Raw genomic sequence first — 26,720 nt, 5'->3', positions numbered from 1 at the left:
AATGAAAGTCATAGGAGAACTGCACGGAGGATGCAAACGTATCGAGAGATGTCATGAAACTGCAAAATAATGAAGCAGCAAATGACAAACACTCTTAATAGTGCTTATAGTAATTAGTGACACTTTTCCAGAAGCAACAGCGTTGGAGAATCGAGTGACGACAATTAATACAAATTTAACACCTCAACTGTGATTAAAGGAGAATGATAAAGATAGGAAATTTGGTTTAAATTGCATTTTATGTTGTTTATGCAGGTTTCTAAATTCTATTTTATATTTACTCTCATAAAAACACATAATGGAATGAATCTAGTTGTTCTGTATAACCTTATTTTAAATGTATAAGAAAATAAATAACTGTACTAGATTCTAGCATAACCTCTAGTAGCATTTCTCTTTCTATAAGCGAGAAAAATAAAAGCATAAACACAGCAAAATCAGTATAGGATCAGATCATGGAAGATGATTATAGGAGACTGTGCAACAAAGGAAGGATTTCATATAAAATATATATATAAAATCATATCAAATATAATCATATCAAATAAAAATATATCACGCATAATAAAATAACACCATGCAGTCGTAAAGGGTAATAAATACATGGCAACAATGGGTTGAAATAGAAGAGTGTGATAAGTGTGAGAAATGTGTTAATGAAGACTATTGCAGCCTTGCTAATAAGCAAAGTCACACCTTGGATATGTGGTTAGTGGCATGGTGTGTGGGAGTGTGTGTGTGTGTGTGTGTGTGTGTGTGTGTGTGTGTGTGTGTGTGTGTGTGTGTGTGTTGGGAGAGGGGGGTAGAAGACCTGCCAAGTGGTAAAACAAAAAAAACCTTCTACGCGTGCAGCTTGTGTGACAATTAATAAATACAAAATCTAGTCGGAGATCTAAAGAAAATCAGCATCTACTTTCAGTATTTTACATCGTTAAAAGCAGAATTTTGCACAAAAAACAGACTTGTAATGAATAAACATGAAAAATAAACTAGACATGGCAGTTTATTTCTATTTCATTTATTTTAAAATCTGATCAAATTGCTTAGAAAAGCTCTTCTTCATGTTGTTAAAGACCACAAATGATCTGACCACAGAATTTAATCAACACCTCTCTGCCTCTGACATGCTGAATTAACAAGCATAGAATCGGAATTAAAATTTTGCACAGCAATTCACAAATAAACAAACAAAGCTTAACTAACACTGTGTCGAGCTATTAAGTTAATGTGCTTAAAGAGTTTCTACTGGAGGCAGGAGGAGCGTCTCATGTGTTTCCAAAGATGAAACCCCTAATTAATAATGCAATAATTCAGATTGAATTATTCAAATGGTGGACAATATACAGTATGTGTTTCTGTAACAATATCATCATCCAGGAGAACTAGGCTGCACATTCTGACCTGCTGAAGACATACATTACAAAAAAGAACTGTCCCTCAACAATCATCAGCTTAACATCCAAAACCGAAATTATCAATACCCCTTAAAAACAAAGCAGATTATTTCAGAATACACACACTTGATGACAGATAGTCACCGAGACTAGTTTGTCAAACTGGTTGGATCAGTCATTCCACCTGTTATCACACATAACATCAAAACAAATATCAAGTATTGTATAAAAGAAAAGAGCTTAAACATCACCTGCAGTGACCACTCCATCTATATCTCCATCAGTTTCCATTCATTGTCTTTCCCACCATTCAACGCAGTCCCAGAGTTCAGGCTCCTCGCTGCTCTTCACCCAGTCATCCCAGCAAACCCACAACCTGAACAAGACAAGCTCACAGCCCACACTGCTCTATCTGCCGATTAGCACCAGATTTGTACCGCTATCTGTCCCTCGTCTCCTTTTCCAATTCACACTGTTCACACTTAGTTTTTTTAATATTTCAGCTTCCAGTCTCTCCATCAGCTGTTATATTCTTCCACTGAGATCACACCATCTTCTTGCAATCTTTGTTTTTATCCATTAAGCTCTGCCAGGATTGTTGGAGCTGTGAAGTTGAAAACATGGGTGAGTGTGCACAAATAATTTGCCTAACACACACTAAACACACACACACGGAAACACAAACATATCTACCTTCATAAGGGTTCCTCTTTTGCTTCCGGTTCCAAATCCTAATCCCTTTAACAGGCATGATGTTATCGGATCACTACACTGTTGCAAACATGGACCAAGGTTTGGTCCGAACACAACACCAAGCATACCATTATGCTCCCAACATCAGTTTAGAGACTACACACGGACTGACACACACACCCACTCACACTCAGCAACCTCTGCACTGCCTCGCTGCACGCGTGCGGAGCCCACACACACGTTGGCCAATCAAAAAACCTGTCACAAAGAAAGACGGGTACGAGTGAAGAGGGAGTGGTGCTTTCAAGGGGCCCCTGACTAGTGACCCCCCCACCCCCCACCCCCTACCCCAACCCTGAGGTTGCTACGGTGAGGCGGTCGCTATCTGCCAGAGGCTGCTGTTGCCAGGGCGATGCAGTGTGGCTCGTACCCTCTTCCAAACAGGTCTTCGGGCCCCTTTCATTTATCAAACCGTGGGTCATCGGCACATTCACAGGCAAGCACACCCACTCACACACTTCTGAAATAGGGTCTTTGAGGCGCTAAGCTGCTGAGCAATCAAGCCTAAAGGATCTCCAGGTTTAATTTGATGTGAGTCAGTCTGGTGAAGGAGTGTTTTGAACGCATTTGGCTTTTATTTCCAAACAGGTGCTTATACAGTTCTGTAACAAGTTTTAAGTCTAGTTACTTTAACGATTCGGGAGCTATTGTTACACTATTTATCAAGGCCTGGTTAAGTGAAAACATTTTGGTGTCAGGGGACCTTAAACAAAGCTAATTGTAAAGTATTAAACAGAATCTCAAATGTATGCCCACACACAAATTTATTAAGAACCCTCCACCAAACTTAAGGTCACAGAAAATAATGAATGTCCACTTAAATGTCCATAAGGGAAATCAAACAAGGGAAAAATAAACTCCTGAGGCAGCTCGCTCAGTCCATGGAAAATGTCCACAAAAAGAAAGAGAAAATCAGTAAATGTCCTTCCTTCAAAATGCAATAATATAAATCAGGAAACGCAATGCATTGCAAAAACAAAAAGCCAAAAATGAATCGAACTCACCAGGATGGACGAGGAACAGGGGAATAGGAGTCCAAACAAGAGTTGTTATGGTCCTTCACTCACAATGTATTTTCAATTTCCTCGTGGGTAAGGTATCAGCATAAAAATAAAGCAAATATCCTTTCTTTTCTTTATTCCTCCTCACTTAAAAACCTCCTGTCTCCCTCTTTGTTCTCCTAAGCCCCGCCCCTTACACCTGTGAACTGGCAGTAGAATTCACCTGTGAGTGTGATCACAGCAGGAAACTACACAGAACAGCCCAGTGACAGCACATGTGATGAGGACAGAGGTTTAACCTTGCAGGAATTCAGCACTTAACCTTCTAAAATACATATAAACTTCCTCTCACACTTGTGGTGTCACCGTTCCAAGAACACAAATGCAATTTTGATATGCAATATTAAATGTCCACCTAGCTACAAATGTTGAGTTCTATGTCTACATTTGTCATGTGTTTAGGTCGATATGTTTAGGGACGTTAGCAGCGCCATAAAAAGAGCCTCTAGCTGTGTCTCAATTCAGAAGTCGCCTCATACGGAAGATGCGTTCTACACGGCCCTCGAAGGAGGTGGAATAAGCTGGTGACGCAAATCACATATCCTCTGTAAACCAGACTCAATTCGGTTCAGCCCTTTCTGCTGTCGCCTTAAAAGCTGCAGTTGGACACGACAAAAAAGTAGTTTACTTCTCAAACTCTCTCCAACATCTCCCCTAACCCACTTCACATTTACCCTCTGCCCCTCTGCATCAAGCCTCCTATCCTCCTTTCACTATCATCCTTTTGTGCTTTTTTCAGTCACCGTTAACTTTCCTCTGTCCTCTCAACAGATTTCACTTCACTCCATCATCTCCCCTCTAACAAACAAAGAGGTCTCTCCGTCTAATGTGATAATTAGGGGGCTTTTAGAGCCACTCACATTGTTCACCAGCCTTTTCAGTAAAACAGGCTTGATCAGAGAGGAAAATATTCCAGGAAGTCCAGTCGGAGGACGGGATTTATGCATTTAAAAGATTCTTGGAAGCCAAAACATAACACACCGTTTTGAAAAAAATCACATACACGATTTTACAACTCTGGAAAGTTATCACAGCAGTAACTGTTTAACCTTTCATCGCAACAATCTTGACATACATCGCAGAAATGCAGGGTTCATGTTACGAAGTAATTAACGGGGATAGCGTGCATGTGCGTTGGCCAATGTAGCTCCTTGCCAACTGACGTTATGTGCGATTAAATTCTTTTTGCCTCACAACACTGGAGCAATTTGGATGGTTGTCAGTCACTCGACAACCCTCTGCTGCGCCTGCACACTTCCCCATTTCAGATGAAAACCTATCAGGCTGCATGTTTTTATACAGAGTCAAAGTCTGTCCAAAACACAGCTCTGAAATAGATTGACCCTGACAGATGTTTAAACCCAGTGAAAAAAGGTAATTATGTGTGTGAACAACTCTCTGAAACGCTGCTTGTATTGTTTGCCGTAATCACAACTTGCAAAGCAATCCGGATACATTTTGACTATCCCCTTTTCCGCAGACCAGTTGATCACTACTGTTTTACTTTTTCCAGTCCAGCAGGAAACAGCGGCGAGAAACGTGTCACATCCTGTGGCTGGTGACGCTACCCTGGCCAAGAGAACAATCAGAGGGAGGTGACACAGCTGTCCGATTAAGAGCATTTTTCCTCTGCGGAATGCGCGTGGTCAAGGGTCTAGGGTGCAGAGACTAGGATGGCGACAGGGAGAGGAAATGGAACAGGATACAGTTGACAGCGCCATCTCCCACAGGATGCTGGAAAATGCATGTGCGACACAGAGCTTAGTTCATGGTTAATGGTTTGAAGTGTGGACAGGGAGAAGAGGTTGACTTAACAACAAAGGCAGGGTACCAAAGGGAGAGAAAATGATATGTGCTGAAGTACAAAGTCCCATCAACATGCTTGTTTTCTTTGTCATCAACCAAAGCAATTTTAACCTGTTTGAATGTGGCTTCATTCACTCATGATAAACTGAGTCATTCATTTCCTTACCTCTCATTTTCTCAACAACCCCTCCTTCTAGCTCCATTCATCTTTGAATGCATCACTCTCCTCCTCTATTAACAACATCCTCCCAACTTCTTTCTGTCTACCAGAGTGTGCATGTCAACAATCTGGTACATGCGAAGAATCCAAGAGTGTTTGCCACAAGTGAGCGTTCACAAAAAGTCACACAAACTTTTCCACAGGACTTCCTCCTCCTTTTCATACTCCATGCATTTCCTCTCCTCCTTCCTCCCTTGTCACTTTACTGATAAAAGAATCTCTGGTGAGAAAAATAAAATAGCACACACACAAACCGATAGAGAAAAATGAATATGACCACAGAGGAGGAAAAGAGGCAAGGTCACAATTAAAAGGAGTAAACACAAAACCTCAAGACCTCCAGAAATTCAGCCAACTACTGTTATGGATGCGTTTTGAATATGAAAAAGTACACACACACAAACACACACATGCAAACACACACATGTACACACGGAGTGAATCTCTGCTGCTGTGGTTGAATGGGTTTGGTCTGAACTGACACACGGGAGTGAAAACACTGCCACATGGGCTGCCTTGCATTCTAACTCTCTGCCTTCACACCGAGGGTGTGTGTGTGTGTGTGGCCAGACCTTTTCTCACACTCCCCAGCATTTGTTGCCAAATTCACACTCATTAGCAGCAGCAAGAGAAAAGTCGACAAGGCCTTCAATCAAACACACAAAAACAACTGGAATCGCGCGCACACGCACACACACACACACACACACACACACAGATCTGTGTAAAGAAACAGACTCACACACAAGCTCTGCTGTCTGGCACCAGTTAAACCACAGAGTGAAGCAATTACGATGTTTGAAAGAGATGAAAAACATTTGATCATTTGAACACAGAAAAATGCAGACTTCGTATAAATTTCTGACAATAGTTCGGAGAGGAGTTGCTGCAGTAAGAGGCAGCAGTGTGTGTGTGTGTGTGTGTGTGTGTGTGTGTGTGTGTGTGTGTGTGTGTGTGTGTGTGTGTGTGTGTTTGAGAGAGAGAGAGCCTGGACAGTATCAGAGGACGGCTGCAGCAGAGAGAAGACAGAGAGAGAATACTATCAGTAAATGTCACCACCGCACAGTAGCAGGGCACATCGAGCACAGTGTGTGTTCTGTGTCATCTCTCAGCGGTTCAGCTTGTGTCAAATATTACTGCACATACAATTCTGGAAAACCGAACAGGCTGCAATGACAGTAGGTGTGTGTGTGTCTCCTGAATTTGATCTTGCATGCTGCCTTTCTATAATAATTTAAATATATATATCACTATAATCATTAGCTACTGATCTGTAACCTGACCACATGTAGTACACTGTAGTACTCTGTCGCTACATTTAGGGCGTTCACTCTACTCTGGAGTTTTCGAAAAGCTGCTGGCACAATTTTAGTTTGAAAACTAAAATTTGTGAGCAGATGGTAGTACCAAGCCAAGACATGCAGCAATGCACCAACAACAGTATTGTAGAAAAGGCTTCAAATGTAAAAACTCCACAATTTTGCAAAATTGCATCACATCAGGAACATGGTCAGAGCCACAGTTTATCATAAGCTGCTTCCTGTCACAAAGGGGATGTTGCTCTCTCAGCTCCCACCACTTGTGATTAGTTCCTCGTGGATTTGTTTTGCCATTTAATTTCTTGAAGATAATTCAGGGAGCCACTATCCCATCAGGCCTTAATCTATTTGCTCTACTGTCTGCTTGTGTATGCTTTATTTAAGATGTGCTGGAGGAGAAGTGCACTCTTCTTTGGTGCCATGAAGCAATCACAGAGAACTGATCATGGCAGTAAGACATAACTAATGTCAAACCCTGCTGGTCTTCTCAGGGATTTATTATTACTATTCACCTTATATGGAATAAAATAATCAAATTGGCCAAAGACACTGAGACTTATTATGAGGGTCATCTTGTCTCATCTGCACCACCCGAGCCCTATATTTACATTAATTACAGACACATGCAGTGTAAATACTCAAGCACGTAGCCCAGCCAATGTAACCGAACCGAGCCCAAATGGCACATAAACATTTCTTTGATCGAACCCTTTCCAACCCATCTAGACCTGCCAGGACCAGTCAGGACCAGATTGGGTATCTACACTCTACACACACCTGAGGGAGCGGATATGATTCTTAGATGAACCTAGGTGTGATATTCATATCAAGTTCAGCGGGTGTACGTGTGCTTATGTGCAGAGTTTGGAAATCTAACACTTTGCCTGCTACGATGATTCTAATGTCTGCATTCGTCTTTCTATACTCGAGGATATGATAATGTGACCTGATTCCATTTACAGTGTCCCAGTGACCCAGGAGGAAAAACCCAAGTCTCAGAGAACAAACTGGTGCATGGGTGGATGCGTGTGACTTATGGTGTTACTACGTCTCAAGCTGCCTCGGCTGCGGGCTCAGAGTGGCTGGTGGACGTGAGCTCACACAATGGGCTTCTGTGTGAGAGCGGGCGATGGGGCGGAGAGATTGAAGGAGAAGAGAAAAGGGGGTGAACTTGGCAGTCAGCACCAAATGTAAAAATTTGACTTTGTAGTTCCAACACAATTCAGAGTTCAGAAGTGAAATATGGTTTATTCTTTGCCAAAGCCACTTTCCTTTGTCTATTTTCATTTTATAGATGTACATATAACATATTTAGAAGTTACATGATGAATTCCAGCCAGTTGCATTACATCACTGTTTAGTGTGAGTGGACAAAAACGCCTTTCAGACAGAATTGGGGTGAGACCTTTAATTGCTTAACCGCACATGTGGCAGAACTCAACTACACCCATACGAACTCCACCCAAACTTTTGCAGAGAACTTCTGGGGAACTATTGGGAAACTATCGGGGTCGAAACCCAAACCACAACGACTACGAACCCCAACTTGTGCGAGTAAAGAAACAAAAGGGATGAGCCAAAGGAGGAGCGCAACAACTGCTTAGACCTCGTGTGTCACCTCCCGGCTCCTGAATTTGCCTCCCCTCCCTTCCCTTCCCCAGCCCACAACAGCCACATGAAAGGCTCACTGGGTTGGGTTCCCATATGGTGAGGAGACATGAGGGTGTGTGTGTGTCTCTGTTATGAGTTTGTGTGTTTATATGACTTCGCTGGTTAAGGGGGCTCCCTCCGACCTACTGCCCTCAGCCTTAAGAAGCCACGGGTGCAGCTGTTTTCCTGAAGAGCCTCTCACTCACTTTCCAACGCACACACACTCCTCCCTAACCCAATTAGGACACCCAGTTATGTTGTTAGTGGCTGTTTACCATAAACTCCCCTCTCCGGTCTTCCCTGGCTTCCTTCATCCTGCCCCTCCTGACCTCTTTTGCTTTTCTTTTCTCTGACTCATCTCTAAATCTCCATCCCCCCTTCCTTCACTGTATAATCATTTGGAATGTCCCATCCACAAAAAAATTACTTTAAGCTATTTTCAGCATAATGTGAAACAACAGTGGAGACTAAAATAATGCGTGTATTGGGACTCGTTTAGTGCTTTTTTCCAAACACAGTAAATCACAGATCGGACAGATTTATACCGCAAAAGGGGGGGACAGCTGGAAAGAATAATTCTTAAACATAACATTAATCTAAATTACACAACCAACATTCAATTCTCAGAGGCTGACTGGCTTTTTACTAAACCCATTTCTTTTAGGGCGGCAACTAATTCATTACTTTCACTGCTGATTATTCTGCCTGGTACTTTCTCAAATCATCAATTAATGCCTTGATCACAAATGAAAAATTTTGATCAAAAATATTCTACAGCAGAAGGTGACATTGACTGTCTTGTTTTGTCCAAAACGCAAAAATATTCACTTTTCTATAACATAAGATCAAGAACCCCGATCAAAATTCGATTGTTGGTATTTATGCTTTAAGAATTAATAATTAATTGACAAATTGTCTACTAACCAATGAATTGACTTTTGCAGCTGTACGTTGTTTTACTGGTATAATAAACCAAATGGCAAAACTCACAGTATATGGTGTTCGAGGTATAAAAGTAAAAGAAGGTATTATAGTTAACTGGCTGTTACGTGGGTGTAGGTTTGTTTTGTTCTTTCTTTACATCATTTGTTTCATCGGAATGTTCCATTGCTGGAAAGTGAAGGTACACACCTAAACCTGGCATTAAACCTCTTTCTCTTCTGCTGCTTTTCTTCCTTTGTCTTTTATCCAGATGTCTCTGACACTTCTATTCTTACTTTTTATCCTCTCTCACCTTCTCAGCTCCTCCACCTTATCCTCTCATTTCCGCTCCCTCCCTCTCTTGAGTCCCTCTCTTTCTATCGAGGCACTGAGTTGTGACTGCTGCAGAATGGTCAGCGTGCTGGGAGGGCTCAAGTCTGGCCAAGAATCTGTCTGTGTGTGTGTGTGTGAGTGTGTGTGGGTCCAACTGCGCTGGTCTGCCAGAAGGAATTAGCCTCCGTTTTCTTCACTCTCTGTTGTGTATAGTCCTGTCTGACTCCTCAGCCTCAATGGCACATATACTGTGCCAAAAAATACTTTGAAAAAACTTAACAGAAAGAAAAAAGGAGGGAATCCAGGAGGAGGAACAAATACAGAGGGGGGATGGGGATAAAGCAAGGATAACAGTGAACAAAAGGCAAAGGAGGAAAACATGACAATGAACTGGACCTTTATATGTTTTGACAGCCTGCAACTGTCGATTCTACTATGCATATTAGCCAGTCCTCTGATTTATGTTGGACAATTTTTACATGTACAGGGCAGCAGGTAATTTCATCATACCTACAAAGGTTTGGTTTTTGGTCTTTAGCTTTCTCATCTACCTGCCACCAAGGTATCTTAGCTATTTCACAAATTTCATTAAATTAGATGGACACTTCTACTTTGTTGTGGTAGGTTCCCAAGGTTGACATTCCACAGTACTTTATTAATCCAGTTATCAAATCCACTTATCAAATCAAAATCCTAAAGAAATATCCCAAACTGTAAGATCTGTAATTACTTGTGTTGGCTGAGACAGCAGAAAAGGAATGGGATAGTTTTGAGTCGCACCCTAATGTTCATGAAGTAGCATAAGATAAGAAATGTTGATTAGATTTGTCAGACACTGCAACAGAAAAGCTTCAGCCTACTCGCTTCAACACATGGTCTTCAATGATCTGTGTGCTTCAGAAAAAGTAGGTCCTAAGACTATCAGATCAAATATATATATATATCATGTGGCTCTTGATGAGCTAAAAAATAATAAAGGTTTACTTGATCAACTAGTGAAGTGTTTCATTACTTTCACAAGAGTATACACTGGCTTACAAAGAGAAAGCTCACAACAGGTTTGAGTGTAATTTTAGCCGATACAGAATTACATTTATTTGTTACAGCTACTATAAGCCTCCACCAGTAAGGTATGTTAATCAGTTCAAGAGTCCAAGTGACCATTTGCCCCAAATCTGAAAGGATTCTCTGGAGGTATCACTGTGTTCACAAGGTCAAAAAAACTATTTTGTGAGGTCACAGCCACCTTGACCTTTGACCACCACATTTTAAAATCAGGTCATCCTTGAGTCCAATTAGTACCAAATTTGATGAAATTCACTCAAGGTGTTCGAGATATCGTGTTGACAAGAATGGGACAGAGGGACGTACGGACAGTTGTCTGGTTAAGTGACAGGATGATTATCTTCATTTTTAGATGTAACAACAAACTGGCAAGAGTTAATATTTGCCCACAAGTGCCCTCTAGCTTCCATATTAATTCTTGATCTGTTGAAATGAAAATAACTTTAATCAAATCACTCATTTTTTTTTTCACAGCTGTCTACAGGAGTCAAAGGTTCCACATTTGTTTGTTCTGTTGCTCTATTGTGGAGTCTCTGTGATGTTTCTCCTCACTTTTACTTTACTTACAATCAAAGAGATGGGGGGGGGGAATAAAAATAGAAACAACAATCGAGGAGATAGCATTAAAGACAAAATGGGGAAATGGGCAAGAAGATAGCTGGATGCAGAACAAAGACCAGACTCATTCATAAATGTTTGATAAAAGAGAAAGATTGATGGATGTCTCTTTTCCTCCCAGCCCTAGGGGATCTGACATTTCTATCCAGACCACTCATCACTGCTTCTGTCTCCCAACAACAAAGACATACAGTCTCATCTCAGGCTTCCAGGGTCTCTGGGACTCAGGGGACCTCTGCTCCCACAAGGCCGAGAGCCCTTACTGTGCTTATTGACCTGCCTCGCTACCCCTTCCTCTTCCTCTTCCTCTTCAGGGACCTTCAGGCTTCTAGATCAAGTTTGTCCAACAGCGCCGGTAGGATGGGTTTGGGGTGAAGTGAGGTCCTGACAGTTAGAGACGCAGCTGATGGGCTGATTTAATCTTGATTCCAGCAGACAGTAGAGGCACATTGTTGGAGTTGAAGACACTTCATTGAAAGGAGAGAGGGGGGTGATTTTTCTTTTATGTGGTGCTTCCTGGAATGGGCCTCATTGAGATTATTGGATCAAACGAATGAGGAATGTGTGCATGAGTGCGTGTGTGTGAGTGTGAGTGTGAGTGTGTGTGTGTCTGTGTGTGTGTGTGTGTGTCTGTGTGTCTGTGTGTGTGTGTGTAAGAGACAGGAGGAATAAAAGAGGAATGACAGACTAAAAGAGGTGTTGATTAGTGATAATTATGTGTTTATGGTTTAGATCATTTGACACGTTTAAATAACTATAGACTCACTAATGTGTCTGAGAGTCAACAACACAAGCAAAAACTAAACACAAATACTGGGCTGCATCTAACTATGATTTTTAATTAGTCATTATTTTCTTTAACAATTATAACGATATTATGACATGGCCCGTACGAAGTATCTGATATTTCAAAGTTGCAATATTACAGGAATAAAGTTGTAATATTACAATAATGAAGTCCTATGATATGAAGTCATTATATTCTGAGAAAAAAGTCATATTACTATGAAAATAAAGTGGTAATTTTAGGCTACGTGTCACATTCAACTTGTCACCTGTATGTGGCACTGGAAAGCAAAACAAGTGAGGAGTTACTAAAATGACACCATAGGAACCACAACTCCATAGAACTGCAGTGAAAAACTGTGCAACCTGAAACACACAAACCCAGAATACAAAATATCCATCGCTCTGAGGGAGGAACCAGATCTTTCACAAACAGCCGTGACTCAAACAGGGGTGAAACTGGCCTATGGTGTTATAGGCCACATGACGCCACTGACACACAGACAATAACAGTTACTTGATACACTGGTATCACACGACGAGGACGGCTTCAGGACCAACATTTATGAATCCTTTTAGTATGATAATCACTGACCTGAGCGACAAGACTGGTAGACTTTATCTTCTGACTGGCAAATTACAACTTTTATAACTCTACATGCAAAGAGGTTGAATGAAAATAAAGACATTAAACATCGCATATTTATGTGGAGTCTGTTTTAATAATCAATAATGTAATTGTACCCATGAAGTTGAACCCCTGGACGTGGATTACATAGATTACATGGATTACAAACATGACAAATATTAACATGCTAATTCCAGTGCTGAAACAAGTTGTAGTCTCAAATAATCTCTCAGTACATTAGGTCAAAATAATCAGAAACTATTTTGCTGATTGATTCATTGTTTAACTATGTTTAAACAGTATATACCTTGATCCAGTTTCCCTTGAACTTTGAGTATTTTCTGTTGAACCAGGCTGTGCATCTATTATATACGTATATTACAATCTATTGTGAAAATGGCAAACAGAATTAAAGTTTCCACTCATATTTAGAAAATGTATTAATGGGTGAATAGTTCCCAGAAGCTTAGTTGAACCTAAATCACCAGGCAGCTGAAACCTTTAGTGATATAAACACCTGGGGGTTGGGAACACACCTAATCAAACAACAATAATGGTGATAGCCTTGTTCACTCACACACACACAAATGCGCGCACACACACACACACACACACTCAACCACACACCTCTCCTTCCACACAGAGAGAGAGAGAGAGAAGGTCAAAAACACAGCTGAGTAAATACACCAGCTTGCAGAGCAGACAGAGAGGGTTGTGATTAAAAGGTCTGACCATTTAAATCCCAGCTCTTTTACTTCATCAACAACAGTGGCTCAAGTATACCTTTGGGCAAGGCACCTTTGGACCAGGAGCAGTCCAATTATTCACGGGAATGTCTTAAGGTAGGTTTGTATTCATAATCAGAATCTGCAGAACAGCACAAACGTCAGCGACTGAAGAAAACTCAATCCAACAACAACAGCAGCTTAACAGCAGTGTGGTCTGCGTATGGAGCAACAGCAACAATACTTGATGGAAGTGACTCATCTTATTTTACAAAACAAGCTCAAATGTCAAATTCTAGCTAACAAGCAAATCTCTTGTAATTACTGACATCCATAATCCCACGTCGCCACACCCCTCTTATTTGTAAACCAACAGGTAAGACACATGTACAGACAAACGCACAGGTTGTTTCCCATCATGCACTGTCTGTTCAGCTTCACATCCTCCCGCAGCCGTCATTGTGGGGACAGAAACAGGAATGGGCGTGCAGACTGCAGCAGGGTTTAAGGAGATTAACCATTCTGTAGCCGTATGAAATAATATTCTTCATAATCCCCATCACTGACTCTGAAAATCCCCTCTCACTGTGTGGCATCAGAGGGCCGCTTTAAGTGTGCTCTTTTGTTCTTTTTGAACACACACACACACAAAACAGCTGGATGCTCAGAATACAGATGTGTGGGATTACAGAATGTGTGTTTTTCTGTCTGTCTGTGTGCACTATATTTAGTTATGAATACACTAACATGGCAACATGTGTTTCTGTAACATTACCTTGTGCACTACATTTTTCTTTACTTCCTGATTTATGAAGTTGTAGCTGTGTGTAAGTGACCTCCACCAAGGACATTGTGTTTTACACAAAAATAAAACTAAAATTTTCTTAAAATTTGACATAATGCTGGGGTATGGGTGAAGGAAGGAATCATTAACTATTGAAACGGATTAAATTTGTCCCAGAATTATTTTTTTATTTTACTTTCTCTGACATTGCAAGATAGGATGGCACTGACAGTGACTTTTAGAAAACGTGGTTCATTCTGTCAAAAGTTAAACGTCAACACTTTGGAAAGATTGTAAAGCATAGAAAACAGTCGCTGTCTGTTATCATCAGTCATCCTGTTGTTCTCTCTCTTGCTGCTCATGTGGACTTCCTGCTGGTGAACCAGCCCATCAACCTCTTTTTCCTTGGGGCAACTTCCATGTTTAATAGACTGCATAACAACGATAACGCCTATTACCTCTACTGTGCTGGGTCTTATGTCTTTATACATGTGATTTCCTCATGGAGTAGAGGCAGCACTTGTTAGGGATTAAACAACAGGTGGTTTGGATCTTTCTACACTGAGTTCTGCTCTCACTCATAGAGGAGATAGAGGAGAGTAGAAAAAGCAGCTCGAGTGTGAGAAAGAAAACATGAGACAGAAACGTCATATTGCTGTCATAAGTGAACACACACACACACCTGTTTTTTCTCTTATACAACCCTTGAAATTTCCTGTGGGTAGACCATAATGGCAGCACACCTCAGACCAAACATAAACAGACATGTCGCAATACTACAAATGACACAAACACACGTATGAGCATTGTAAAAAGTATGTGAATATTAGTAATCTATATATCACAGAAAATACGGATGCATGGAAGCTTTAAGGGGGTCATCTTAATCACACACATGCACGTGCACACACACACACAATGAGGTCTCTGTGGATGAGGCACACTGCTAGAGCTGCTACAGAAGGAGATTCAGTAGTCAGCTGGGATTCCTGTGCGTAGTATGTCATATTTCACAATAACTGAAACTTTCTCAGACACACACACACAAACACACACAACGTGACAAGATGGATGATGAACTAGGAATCTGCTTCAGGTGAGGGAGGGAGAGACAAAAGCATCACATTATGACCTATTTTCTGCCTAATTAATTAAAGGAAAATAGGACAGTAAATAAATCAACTCTCTGTACACTCTTGTGTGTGTGTGTGTGTGTGCGCGCGCGTGTTGCACAGAAAAACATGTGGTGCATTCTTTATATTGTGGTAAAGCGTCCAACAAATACCTTGAGTAGGTGGGGACAGAGACAATTTTCAAATTAACTAAACACTAAATTTTACATCTGCGAATGCATTCTTTTTTTGCATTGTCACAGCTTAACATGAAAAACATTTTACTGAACTGAATCCACACTAACTAACCAACAGAGAGAAAGCAAGACAGCGAGGGGAAGAGAGGGAGGAAGCACTCCACTAACACAACACAGCAGAGAGAGGCCCAGAGTGAGAGAGGACAATCAGTCTTTTATTTTTAGTCCTAAGTCTTAAATTACTCTGCAGTAGATAGAAACACAGACAAAGAGAGTCAGGCAGGTCTGATGATGAACGAGTGGGTTGTTGTGATTGAGCCAATGAAAAAAATTGGGATATTTATCAAGACAGTCCAAGTCATTCATCCTAAAGCCGACGAAGCCAGGATGCGAGGATGCAGCTTTAACAATACTCAGTAGCCGTACTTCACAAAGAGAAATTAGAAATATGTGGCCGCCTTTCACTGGAAAATGAAAACAGATTTATGTTGTTGTCACAAGTTCTCTTTAGGTTAGAGGCAAAATAAGCCCAAATATGCCAAATATGCCGAGGTCACACTCTATGAAATATCTTGTGAAATATTACACAAATGAATTTAGTCGTATGGGCAAAGTTTGAGTATGAGCCACACAAAGCAAAAATTGTGTGTCATAATTTTCCTGCGTGTAAAGTTATTACATTGTTGATGGCATAGATGAGAATAAAAACCACAATTTGCCATTTCTATACAACTGTGATGTGACTTCCACTGAACCGTTTCAACTCTCCTCCAGCTCTGTGCGCAGGACGACACAGAAGAGCAGGAGGATCGAACAGAGTTGCTGCACACCAAACTTGGCATAAGATGTCAGTCAGAATTAACCAGAAGATTCTCCCTAAGATCTGAAAAAGCTTGATAGAATTCTACTAGAATATTTAATGTTCACAGAATTCCAAGATCAAATATGTTTTCATGCTCTCAGGGGGGCACAGGAGATTTTTTTCATGTCTGTTGAAAATGAGCAAGAATCCAAATATCTCAACAATAAAAGATAGAGAAAAGTAAAATTAGAGGCTCAGGCCTGTGGAGACGTTTACAATTTTCAGACAAAGCTAAAACAACCAAAACCACATAGTGTAAACTATATGTGTGCATGTGTATTGTATGAGCCTAGGGAGGTTATGCAGGTCAGCATGTTGACAATGGACCCTTTGGCCGTTGGAAGGACAACAGATTGTGCTGCCACTCACTGACACAAACACATGCAGTGCAGGGCGGCGACAGGAAATAAAGCTTCCAGGCACAGAAACAAGTCGCCTGCCCAAACGATTTGACACATTCTGACTTTCTTTTACCACTATTGTTAATTAATGGTGATATTCTTCTGTACTACCCGACCCCACTGTAAGAACACACTTTAACAAGCCATTATGGTTATTCCCCAAGTCTCCCTGGGGCAATAATAAACACAGCTCACCCCCAACATCGACACAATACACTGCATCACCCCCCCCCCTACTAACATTAACATTGCTGACAGTTGATACATATGTCCTCCTGACTCCCATCTGGGACTTTTCCATCATAATACTGGGGAAAGAGAGATCTGCATGAATCCCAACTAAATTGACCTACTTTTAATCTGCTGAACAGTTTAGACAATTCATTTTAATATTTTTTAACAGAGCGATTCCTAGACTGCTAATATTACAGGGATTAAAAAAAAAAAATAACTCACTGTAGAATAAATAAATGCCCCAACATCCTGCGACTGTTAAACAGTCTGCATGCTGAAAAACAAACCCTCAATCCCCCTCTTTTTAACCAAGTTGTTTATTCAGCTGAAGTTAAAGGAATTCCAATTGTCCAAAGTCGCAAATGTTTACGGGGCTAAAAATATTCCTGAAAAGAGCCCAATGAACAGCTGCTTCAAGAAATCATCTGCCAATCCAAATATAGCTGAAACTCCACCCTCTTATCTCCCCATGACAAGTATCAAAGAGCTAATAAGCAGCTACCTCCCATATTCAACTCTCATTTGAAAGCTCCACCTCACTGTGGTCATTACTCTGCAGGTCGACATTGGCATTTTGATTTGTTGCTTGTTGGGAGGACACACCCTTTACATTTCTACAGCGTCTAATGGGAATCCTGATGGTGACTGCAGGACGGACCACCACTGTGTGCCATGATTAAGTGGCACAAGTGACAGATGTGGCAGGAAATCCTTTTTTTAAATTTTTTTTACTGAGGCGGTCACGGAGTCAGCGTATATGCATGAGTGTGTGTGTGTGTGTGTGTGTGTGTGTGTGTGTGTGTGTGTGTGTGTGTGTGTGTGTGTGTGTGTGTGTGTGTGTGTGTGTGTGTGTGTGTGTGTTTCCAGGCCTTGAGTGCAGATGGAGGATAACAATAGACTTTATGTTCCTGTAAGATGAGCTCCCACCTGCTGCAGTATGTCACCATTTGATGTATGGATGTGTTTGCCTTGTGTCCGTCTCCCTCCCAGCTGGACACATCACTACGACACCTACAACTCCCAATGATGTTCATGGAATTTACTTGTTAACATGCATATAGTTTGAACAGGTTCAGATACACTATGCCAATACTAACGACTAACATGGGTTTTTCTGAAGTTTACTTAGAAATCCCATCATTGGGAACTACAAATTTAAGTATTACAGTAATTCCCGTATACAGATTGATTGAAGAAGATAAAAGAGAAACATGATGAAAAGAAAAATGCACAGACAGAGGATGCTTAAAAGTTCAGGAAGACGTATAATAAAAAGAAATGTATTGTGTAGAGCAAAACAAAAAGATTAGAAGGCAGACAAGCAATGGGAAAGAGAGAGCGAGCAGGACCCTCGTCTTTGTTGTGGTCACTGTGGCAGTGTGTGTGCTGACATCAAAGTGCAAAGGATGGACAGAGATGAGAGAGGAAAAGGTCTGCGAGCCATATGAAACAACAGGAGGAGAGAAAGAAAGAGAGATAGATACAGGAGAGGGGGTAAGACAGAGGGTAGAGAGGAAAAGGCATTGAAATATAGGAAGGAGGGAGGGAAAGCTGAGGAAAAAAGGGAGAGTGACTGACGATGGAGAGTGATGAAACATCGTGCCACATCTGTCCAGTGTCTCACACACAAACAAAAAACACGGTGAGAATGTGTTGTCACATGTTGTATAAGAGCAGAGGTTATGTTACTCTTTCTTGTGCATGATTTTCAACTACAGGGCCGTGATAGTTTATATTTTCATATCCTATTTAATAGTAGATGTTGTCTACATGTGGTTATTGACAGTGTTGTGGGTGAATTACAGTAGATTACAGTAGATCACCCTCAGGGGTCTAATCTATCAAACTGATGAATAGCTTTTAGATTTTTCCATCATAACAAAAAAAAACCTGCATTCGATCTCTCTAAAAGCAAATGTGTTCATCTTTAATTGGACAAAAAGATGTGTGACCTTGAGGACACAGACTTGTCTCTTCCCGACAGATTCCTTTCCAGCTCTGTTGTCACCTCAGCTCTTGTTTGTCTCTCCAGAGGCAAAACAGTCGGAGTGAACATCTGGCTATTTGTGATTATTTCACTCCTACAACAGTTATGTAAATCTAGGACCATGACCAAGGGTTGAACTCTTCAACTGCACTCCAAATGCATCTGTCCACAATATGCGCTGATGGGGGGAATAAACAGGCTGTAATCATACTGGTAATTACAATTTGTGTTAGTTAAGCTTTCGGCTCTTAATTATTTCAATATGTAAACGTGAACACTATGTTTTCTGTAGTAGTATAAAGTCTAAAAGATGTAAAAAGACGTATGGTAAGTGGATGAGTGTGTCTTCAGAAATGTATGTATATGTGTAGTTCTACGTCAATGCATAGGAAGCCAAAGAGGTGTCCCACTCCATCACTGGGTCCTCCTCACTGCAGAGGTCCCCACAGTGGGTATTGCATCTTGCTCATGTCCCTGCTTGCTGGTTAAACCCTGGATTACCGCACAGCACCCACAACCGCCAACCTGCAAGCCCTGGCTCCTCTAAGTGTGTGAACATGGATACATGTTTATGGACGGCCATGATTACACCTAGAGTATAGGCCTGAGCTGCATGCAGCAGTTAGTATGAGGATGTAGTTTAACACTGTGTTTGGGGCCCTTCTGACCTACATGGAGTTTGAGACATTATAACTGAGACGTTGCTAAACCACAATCCTCTTGATGTGGACAATATTCTAATCAATCAACCCATAACACATATAAATGGATGCTTCACTCTCTACTTCCCCGGATTCCTCCACAGCTGTTTCTCCTTTGTTGAATAAACTTTTAATAAAGAAAGTCAGAGCTTGTAAGTGTTGCATCATTTCATTTTTCCACCACATTTTCATCACATTCTCTCAATAAATCAAAAGCTTTTTGCTCAAACAATTATCAAAATAGTCTGACTCCAGTTCAGTCAGTTTGTGTGGAAACTAATTATCTAATTCTGGCATGAAATTATATAAACACTAATTATATACTGTAGAGTAATCTGGTGTTCACCAACAGTTACCGCAGGCCTAACACCACTGCTTCAAACCAAGCCTTAAACACAGTCAGGGCGCCACACACACACACACACACACACACACACACACACACACACACACACACACACACACACACACACACACACACACACACACACACACACACACACACACACACACACACACACACACACACACACAACTCTACATTTAGCCATTTTCTTATTAACTTTAATGTCTGAAACCATCAACAGCAAATCAGTCTCTGACAGATTTAGTTTTGCCAAGTGGACGACAGCTCTGAGTCAAAGCAGTTGGAGGAGGAACTTCTCATGAAATGATCAACAAGTATCTTAAGACTGTCAGGCCGCTGATGGAAATGCATGTGTACATATATACACACACACACACACACACACACACACAGTACAATTACACAAGAGTGCTTTAAGAACAACACACAAATTCATCACTAATGTCTTCCTTCTTTCACTCCCTCACAATCGTCTGTGCCATCGCCAGGGCTGCATCTACATCCTGAGCAGTCTGCACAGAGGCGAGAGAGGGCTGCTGTATGAATGCGCACAAACAAACACACACACACAAACACACAGACCCTTTCCCACTCTTTACTCCCGACTTTCTCTCTTTCAGTCCTAACCCTTCTCTTTTGTCACTCATGGGACCAGGTCGACCTCTAGAACCAGGCCAGGCTCCCTTCGTTGGAACGAGCCCTGTGGGAACTGACTTGGGGATTCTGGCTGCGTAATGACTGCTCTCCATTGATGAATGGATGGGAACAATGCCGGCATGAGTGAATAGTGTGTTGGAAGAATTGAGGTGGGATTAAAGAGGGGTTTGCATGCGTTTCTGCTTCTGTGTGTTTTTGTGGAAAACGGTGAATGAAGGCAGTTAAAATACCATAAACAGAAATGAGTCTATCCAGGGGCGGGATTTGCATGTTCTCCATATGTTTGTGTTGATTTTCAAAGGCATCGGGATTAAGTTACTTTGAGAATCTAAATCAACCATAGGTGTGAATGTTGGTTGTATGTATGTACTGATACGCTGATGATCTGTCATGGGTGTACACTGTCTCTCCACCAATGATTGGCCCCAACTCCCCACCGCGACCCTCAAACAGATAATGTCTTGATAATGGGTGGATGGATGGAAGTCTATCCAGACATGACAACACATTGTTATTTTTGTCATGAGATTAGGGACACAATTTGGATCCAACTCAAGCGATGTAGTTTCACTGTTATCATCATTACTGATTGGTGCTTCTTACGCACTAACACTCATGACCAGTGTGCAGCTGTGCCAGCCTGACCCACAAATGTCCATTACAGGCAAGTCAAGTGTGTATGTGCTCAGACACACACACACACACACACACACACACACACACACAGGTCCTTGAGATGCACTTGTATGTAGCAACACGCTCTAAACATGACGGCAAGATGAAGACGAAAGATCAACACTACAGGCAAAAAACGTACATCTATAAATATCACAAGGATAAGGGAAGGAATGCAGGGCCACTTGTCCTGTGTGTCTGTGAGAGAAAGATGGACTGTGGACGTTAGCAGGTCAGCTGGATAAATGTGTCCGCTGAAGATTGTCCTTTTTTTCTCAGTGTGGGGGGGTCTATTTCAAAGCCCCACCAGCAGGAGGTGGCTTAGTGGGCATCAAGATATCTGACAGGGACGCCCTAAGAATCCTCCTAACTCCAATTAACCTTCACTTGTTCGACCTACTTTCGACATTAAAATAGAAAACTCCCTATTCAACCAAGTGTTATATTTAGCAAAAGGAGGCTCAGTGATTAAGATACAGTTAAAAGCAAATTTCACCTAAAAGTCAAGGTTTAGCTTGAAAAAGCCAAAGATGTCTGGAGCAGAAAGTAAGAGGAGCTTCAAGCTAGAAACTGATATTCCAAAAGGTACAACTCCTCAAATGTGAGGATCCTCTGTTCTGCTCTAAAAATTTGACAGTTAACTAAATATATTTGGTTTCTCTGCAGTTGATTGGAAAGAATTTGCTCAGAACAGGATCTGCAGATTAATCAATAAAGACAATCATGGTTAGTTACAGCCCAAAACAAGCCTTTAATTCCTTCAGGATCCTATGTCTATGAGTCATGTGAATGCTGTACACATGGACACAACGTTAGGGTCATCCAGAGTTTATCTGAAAGCAATTTAACTTTAGCATGAGTTACACAATGAATTTGGTTTATTTAGAAATTGTCCCTGTACTTGTGATCCTTTCAGCTGCTCAAAAACTTCCAGAGTCTTCTTCTCATACCACAAACAACATGATGCAGTTGTCATGGATGCACCTGGGGACTGTACACACTCTTCTTGTAATTACTTCCCGTGCCTGAATAAATTGATCCCATTGCAGTTAATGTCATTAGTGCACCAGGTTGCCACAGCAGCGATCCATCCGCTCGCCGTACCTGAAAGACCTTCGTTGGCCTGCAACAGTTACCCATGCAAGCCAGACTAGACAAGACTTTGTTTAAACTCTTGACTCTGTAGTGTCAGGTGTTCCCCTCTGAGGGTGGAAGAAACGACCTCTGGCCTTTGGCTTTTGCGACCTGCACTGGCATGTGACAGTCAAAATACAACTGAAGAGGAAATCCCATGGCATTTGCCGATCACTTTTGAGTGCATAGGTAGAAACAGCGAGGCGATACCATGCACCACACACACACACACACACACACACACACACACACACACACACACACACACACACACACACACACACACACACACACACACACACACACACACACACACACACACACACACACACACACACACACACACCTACGCCCTTCCTTGAAAGTCAGTCCCCCGGCATATAGGGGCCCCTCTTGTTGCCTCTCACCAGTAATATGATCCATCTCCGAGCTGCAGTTAGAGGAAGGAATCCTGACCCACAGTAGTTGAAGACAACAGAGTGACCAGTCAAAGTTAAATATTTAGCCGATATAATTAGGTGATATATTCTTCTGGTCTGGCTAATCACCACCATCATGAAGGCAATGTGTCAGGACATTTTATTAAGGATATACTGGTAAACAAACTGCAAGAGTTTTCATGAAGTTTTGTGCACGACACAAACTCTCATTCAAATATCCATTCAAAACAAAGCCCCCAGCTGTTCATATTCAAATCCACCACTCCCTTCCTGTATAAATGCTGATGCCAATTCCAATGCATTTCTTTAATGACCGGTATTTGTTTGTGTGGATAAAGAACCAACATGTGTTGCAATGAATCTAAACTCAGTGTTCCTTTACACCAAGTGCCGGCCTTAGGGCTATGAGGGAGCCGGCAACTTTAGATCTGTGTAGACGTAACACACTGCATTCCAGTCTACTCTCTCACACCTTGTCTTGACCTGCAGTGACTAAGTTAATGACTGTCTCAACCTTTATTTAAATAAAGAACTCCTTCACCTTGCCCAGGTGTGAATCTGAACTTCAACAGATAAATGTAATGTATGAATGTGCAGATAAGAGGGAGCAGTCGAGTCATGCCACACAATAACACAGTGGATTAGTTCAATGTCTGGTAGCTGTCTCGTAGCAGAGTACGCCCCCTGAACACAGAACGATGGACTTATCAGTGTGTGTATCTTCAACTCATTGCTCATCATACATCACATTCGCTTGTGTCTGGGTACTGTCGGGTCGGCTTATCTTTACCCTGCAACCAGTTGTGAATCTGTGCTGTGAATCTGGTATTGCTCATGTTGCGGGGACCTAAATCTGTTTACATAGTTATATTATGGGGACACGTCCTTCTTATGGAGACAAAAAAGCAAGTCCCCTGAACATGAATTGTTAAATTTAAAGGCGATGACATGTTTTAGGTTAAGTTAGGTTAAGGTTTGCGTTCAGTAGGGTAAGTCTCCAGGAAATCAATATGTGTCAATGGAGACACGACTCAATGTGTGTGTGTGTGTGTGTGTGTGTGTGTGTGTGTGTGTGTGTGTGTGAGAGTCAGAGTCAGGCACAAGACAGAGTGAATAGATGGGAGGGACAGTAAAAGAGGAAACAAAAGGCACATTAGTCAGAACTTAAAACTGACTCCCTCCCTCATGTTCAGAGGAATTTGGCCTCATCTTCTGAAGCATACTTTGCATCCATTAACTACAGTGTCTTTAAACCTTACCACGTCACAACCCATTAAAAAGGAAGCAGTGGTATAGTAGTAGTCACAGATAGAAGATAGTCTACTACATCAAAGCAGACAATAGAACAGGTCTATCTTTCAAAATTAATGCATCCTGACTCACCATAGCATGAGTCAAAGTCTGAGTTAATATGTAACCCCTCTGTGGGAGACCTCAGGAGATAGCTTGACATGGGTAAGCCAAACTAATCCCAAAACAACAGAAGTCAAAAGGAACATTGATTTTCCATTTATCTTTGTGTTGACAAACTTTGTTTACATACGTAAAGCAGCAGGAGGAATAGGGGGTAAAGAAGATTGTGGGGCTGTTCCTGTGATCTCTGCGAGGACCTAAACACAGATGGTCAGCGCTTTGAGGGAAGATCAATCTTTTCTGACAGGACTCAACACCCTTATTAACATAAACAAGGCCATGTGGTCCAGAGACAACGGTCACTCCTCCGTGGTTCTTTGTGACGGTCGCCTTGGACTTGACCACCATCCATTCACACCAATGACAACATTATAACATCATATAGATGCACAGATTAGAGGTATTCCTTCTAAGAACTTATTTTTGCAGAATTTCTGTCGGGAGTCTTTTAATCAGCACGTTATTAGAAATCATTGGTGTCATGTATATAAATAAATATATGTACACGTCCACCTTTAATATGCTTATGTTATGTATGTGGGTCTTTATTTGAGGTTTATAGCGACTCCTCCCTATGAACCATTAGTTTCTTGTATATACTCTATATGTACATGTACACCTGTTATAGGCCTATGACAAGATGTGGGTCTCTATTTGTGGTTTATAGTGAGTCCTCGCTATAAACTATTGGTTTCTTGTATATGAATATATATGTGCATCATACATGTCCACCTGTAATATGCCTTTGACATGTATGTGAGTCTCTACTGGAGGTTTACAGTGACTCCTCACTATGAAAGTAATGCTCACACTTCAGCTCCATCTCACACTGCTGATCACAAAGAAGTGGGCCACACTGCAAACTTACGGATTTTGACTTTCTTGGGATCCAGCTTCAGGACTTCATCTTGCAGGATCTGCAGGCGCCCCTGGATCCTGCAGGATCTTCTGAGCACCATGCCCGCCTCCATCTCGATGCCCAGGAAGATGTCGCTGGCATGACGAGAGAGGTCTGAAAGTTGGCGGATGATGTTGGTGAAAGTGTGACAGCAAACATCATCCAGGGACGAGAAGAGAACGGGTCCCCGCAGCTTGCGTCTCCCGGCTTCCTCCCCCCGGATCCAGACATCCCTCGCCGATAACCGACTCACGCGCCGCGGCTCAACAACCCTTTGATTAAAAGGCATGTTTTATCTCATAGCAATAAGTCCGGCGAGACCGAGAAGCGTTCACGCGAAACCCCGCAGCCTTAAAACCAGCCCGACACGCACTGTCGTCCCGTGGATCGCGATGTTGGTGAGGCAGTATAATCCTCCAGTCCCGCCATATTCTAGGGTTTCAAAGCGAGGGGACTTTGTGCTGCTGCTGCTGGTCACTGAGACGTTGCTTCCCCGAGTCTTTTCAAATTCAAGCAGCCGGAGCAGAGAGGAAAACAAGGGAAAGTGCAACTAAAGACCCGGAGAAATACTACAAACCACCTGTAGCTACTGGAACCGGAGTCAGATACTGAGGAGAGTTACCTGCCGCCACTCGCAGGCAAGGAGCGGACTGATGCAAAACCTGGACCGGATCGTTCAAAAAGAGCTGCATCAGGAGGGACACTGCCAACAAACTGAAGAAGTGTGTTAAAGCTAAAAAGAAATGACTCTTCTGTTCATTCTCTCCGAACTACGACAAAGTATTATTAGACGAATACTATTATTATATAGTATTATACGACGAAATATTATTAGAATTAAGTTGTAATTCAATGAGAAAAAAGTCATAACATTACATAAAGTTGTGATATAACGATACAGGAATTATTAATATTTTGAGAAAAAATATACTTTATTCCAGTAGCCTTAAAAGTAGGCTATGGCGTTATTTTGGTAATATTATATTATTATTTTTTTCTCATAAAATTGCGATCTTATTCTTTCAAAATCATGACTTCTTTTCTCGTAAAAGTATTTGAATTACTTTTTTTCAGCTAGCTTGTACAGTTAAGTAACATTAGGCTAGCTGCTAAAGCGTCGACAATGTTCCCGTTATCATATTTTAGTGATGACTCTTATGTGGTGTATAGTCTAATATAACAATAATAATAATCATATTTATATAGCACTTTTCAAAACAAAGTTGCAAAGTGCTGTACATAAAACAGCAAAACAATGAAAGACAGAGGAGGGGGAAAAAATGACAACAGGGCCAATTTCAAATATAGATCAAATTAATAAAACGCACTGACAAAAGTTACATTAATCCTCATAACCACCATGAAATAACTAAAAGTGTCTGAATCAGAATCAATAATTAAAAGCAGCTTTGTACAAATGTGTTTTAAGGAGTGTTTGAAAAATGGGGGAGCCTCCTTACACCCAAACACCTAGCTTAAAGGCGTTAGCATAGCATTAGCATACCATTTTTCTGTACTGCGCTGATTTTAAACTGAGGCACACCAAACACCTAGCTTAAAAATGTTAGCATAGCATTAG

General features: G+C 41.4%; 1 protein-coding gene across 4 annotated transcripts in view; it reads right to left on the bottom strand.

Annotated features, from left to right (window-relative positions):
• The window catches only part of nhsl1b (NHS-like 1b), a 96,367-nt gene extending 70,694 nt beyond the window's left edge, over window positions 1-25,673 (bottom strand). For 3 of the 4 annotated variants that reach the window (XM_035143836.2, XM_035143840.2, XM_035143841.2), the window contains exon 1: window positions 25,112-25,672. In XM_035143836.2, coding sequence (XP_034999727.2) covers window positions 25,112-25,430 — 319 coding nt within the window. In that variant the 5' untranslated portion in view covers window positions 25,431-25,672. Of the gene's footprint in view, window positions 1-25,111 lie in introns of all 4 variants that reach the window. The other variant, XM_035143837.2, reaches the window with a different exon arrangement.
• Between the last annotated feature and the right edge of the window lie 1,047 nt (window positions 25,674-26,720).

The sequence above is a fragment of the Hippoglossus stenolepis genome, chromosome 20 (assembly GCF_022539355.2).
Source record: "Hippoglossus stenolepis isolate QCI-W04-F060 chromosome 20, HSTE1.2, whole genome shotgun sequence".
NCBI classification, from domain to species: Eukaryota; Metazoa; Chordata; class Actinopteri; order Pleuronectiformes; family Pleuronectidae; genus Hippoglossus; species Hippoglossus stenolepis.
This window is presented reverse-complemented; position numbering and strand designations above follow the sequence as displayed.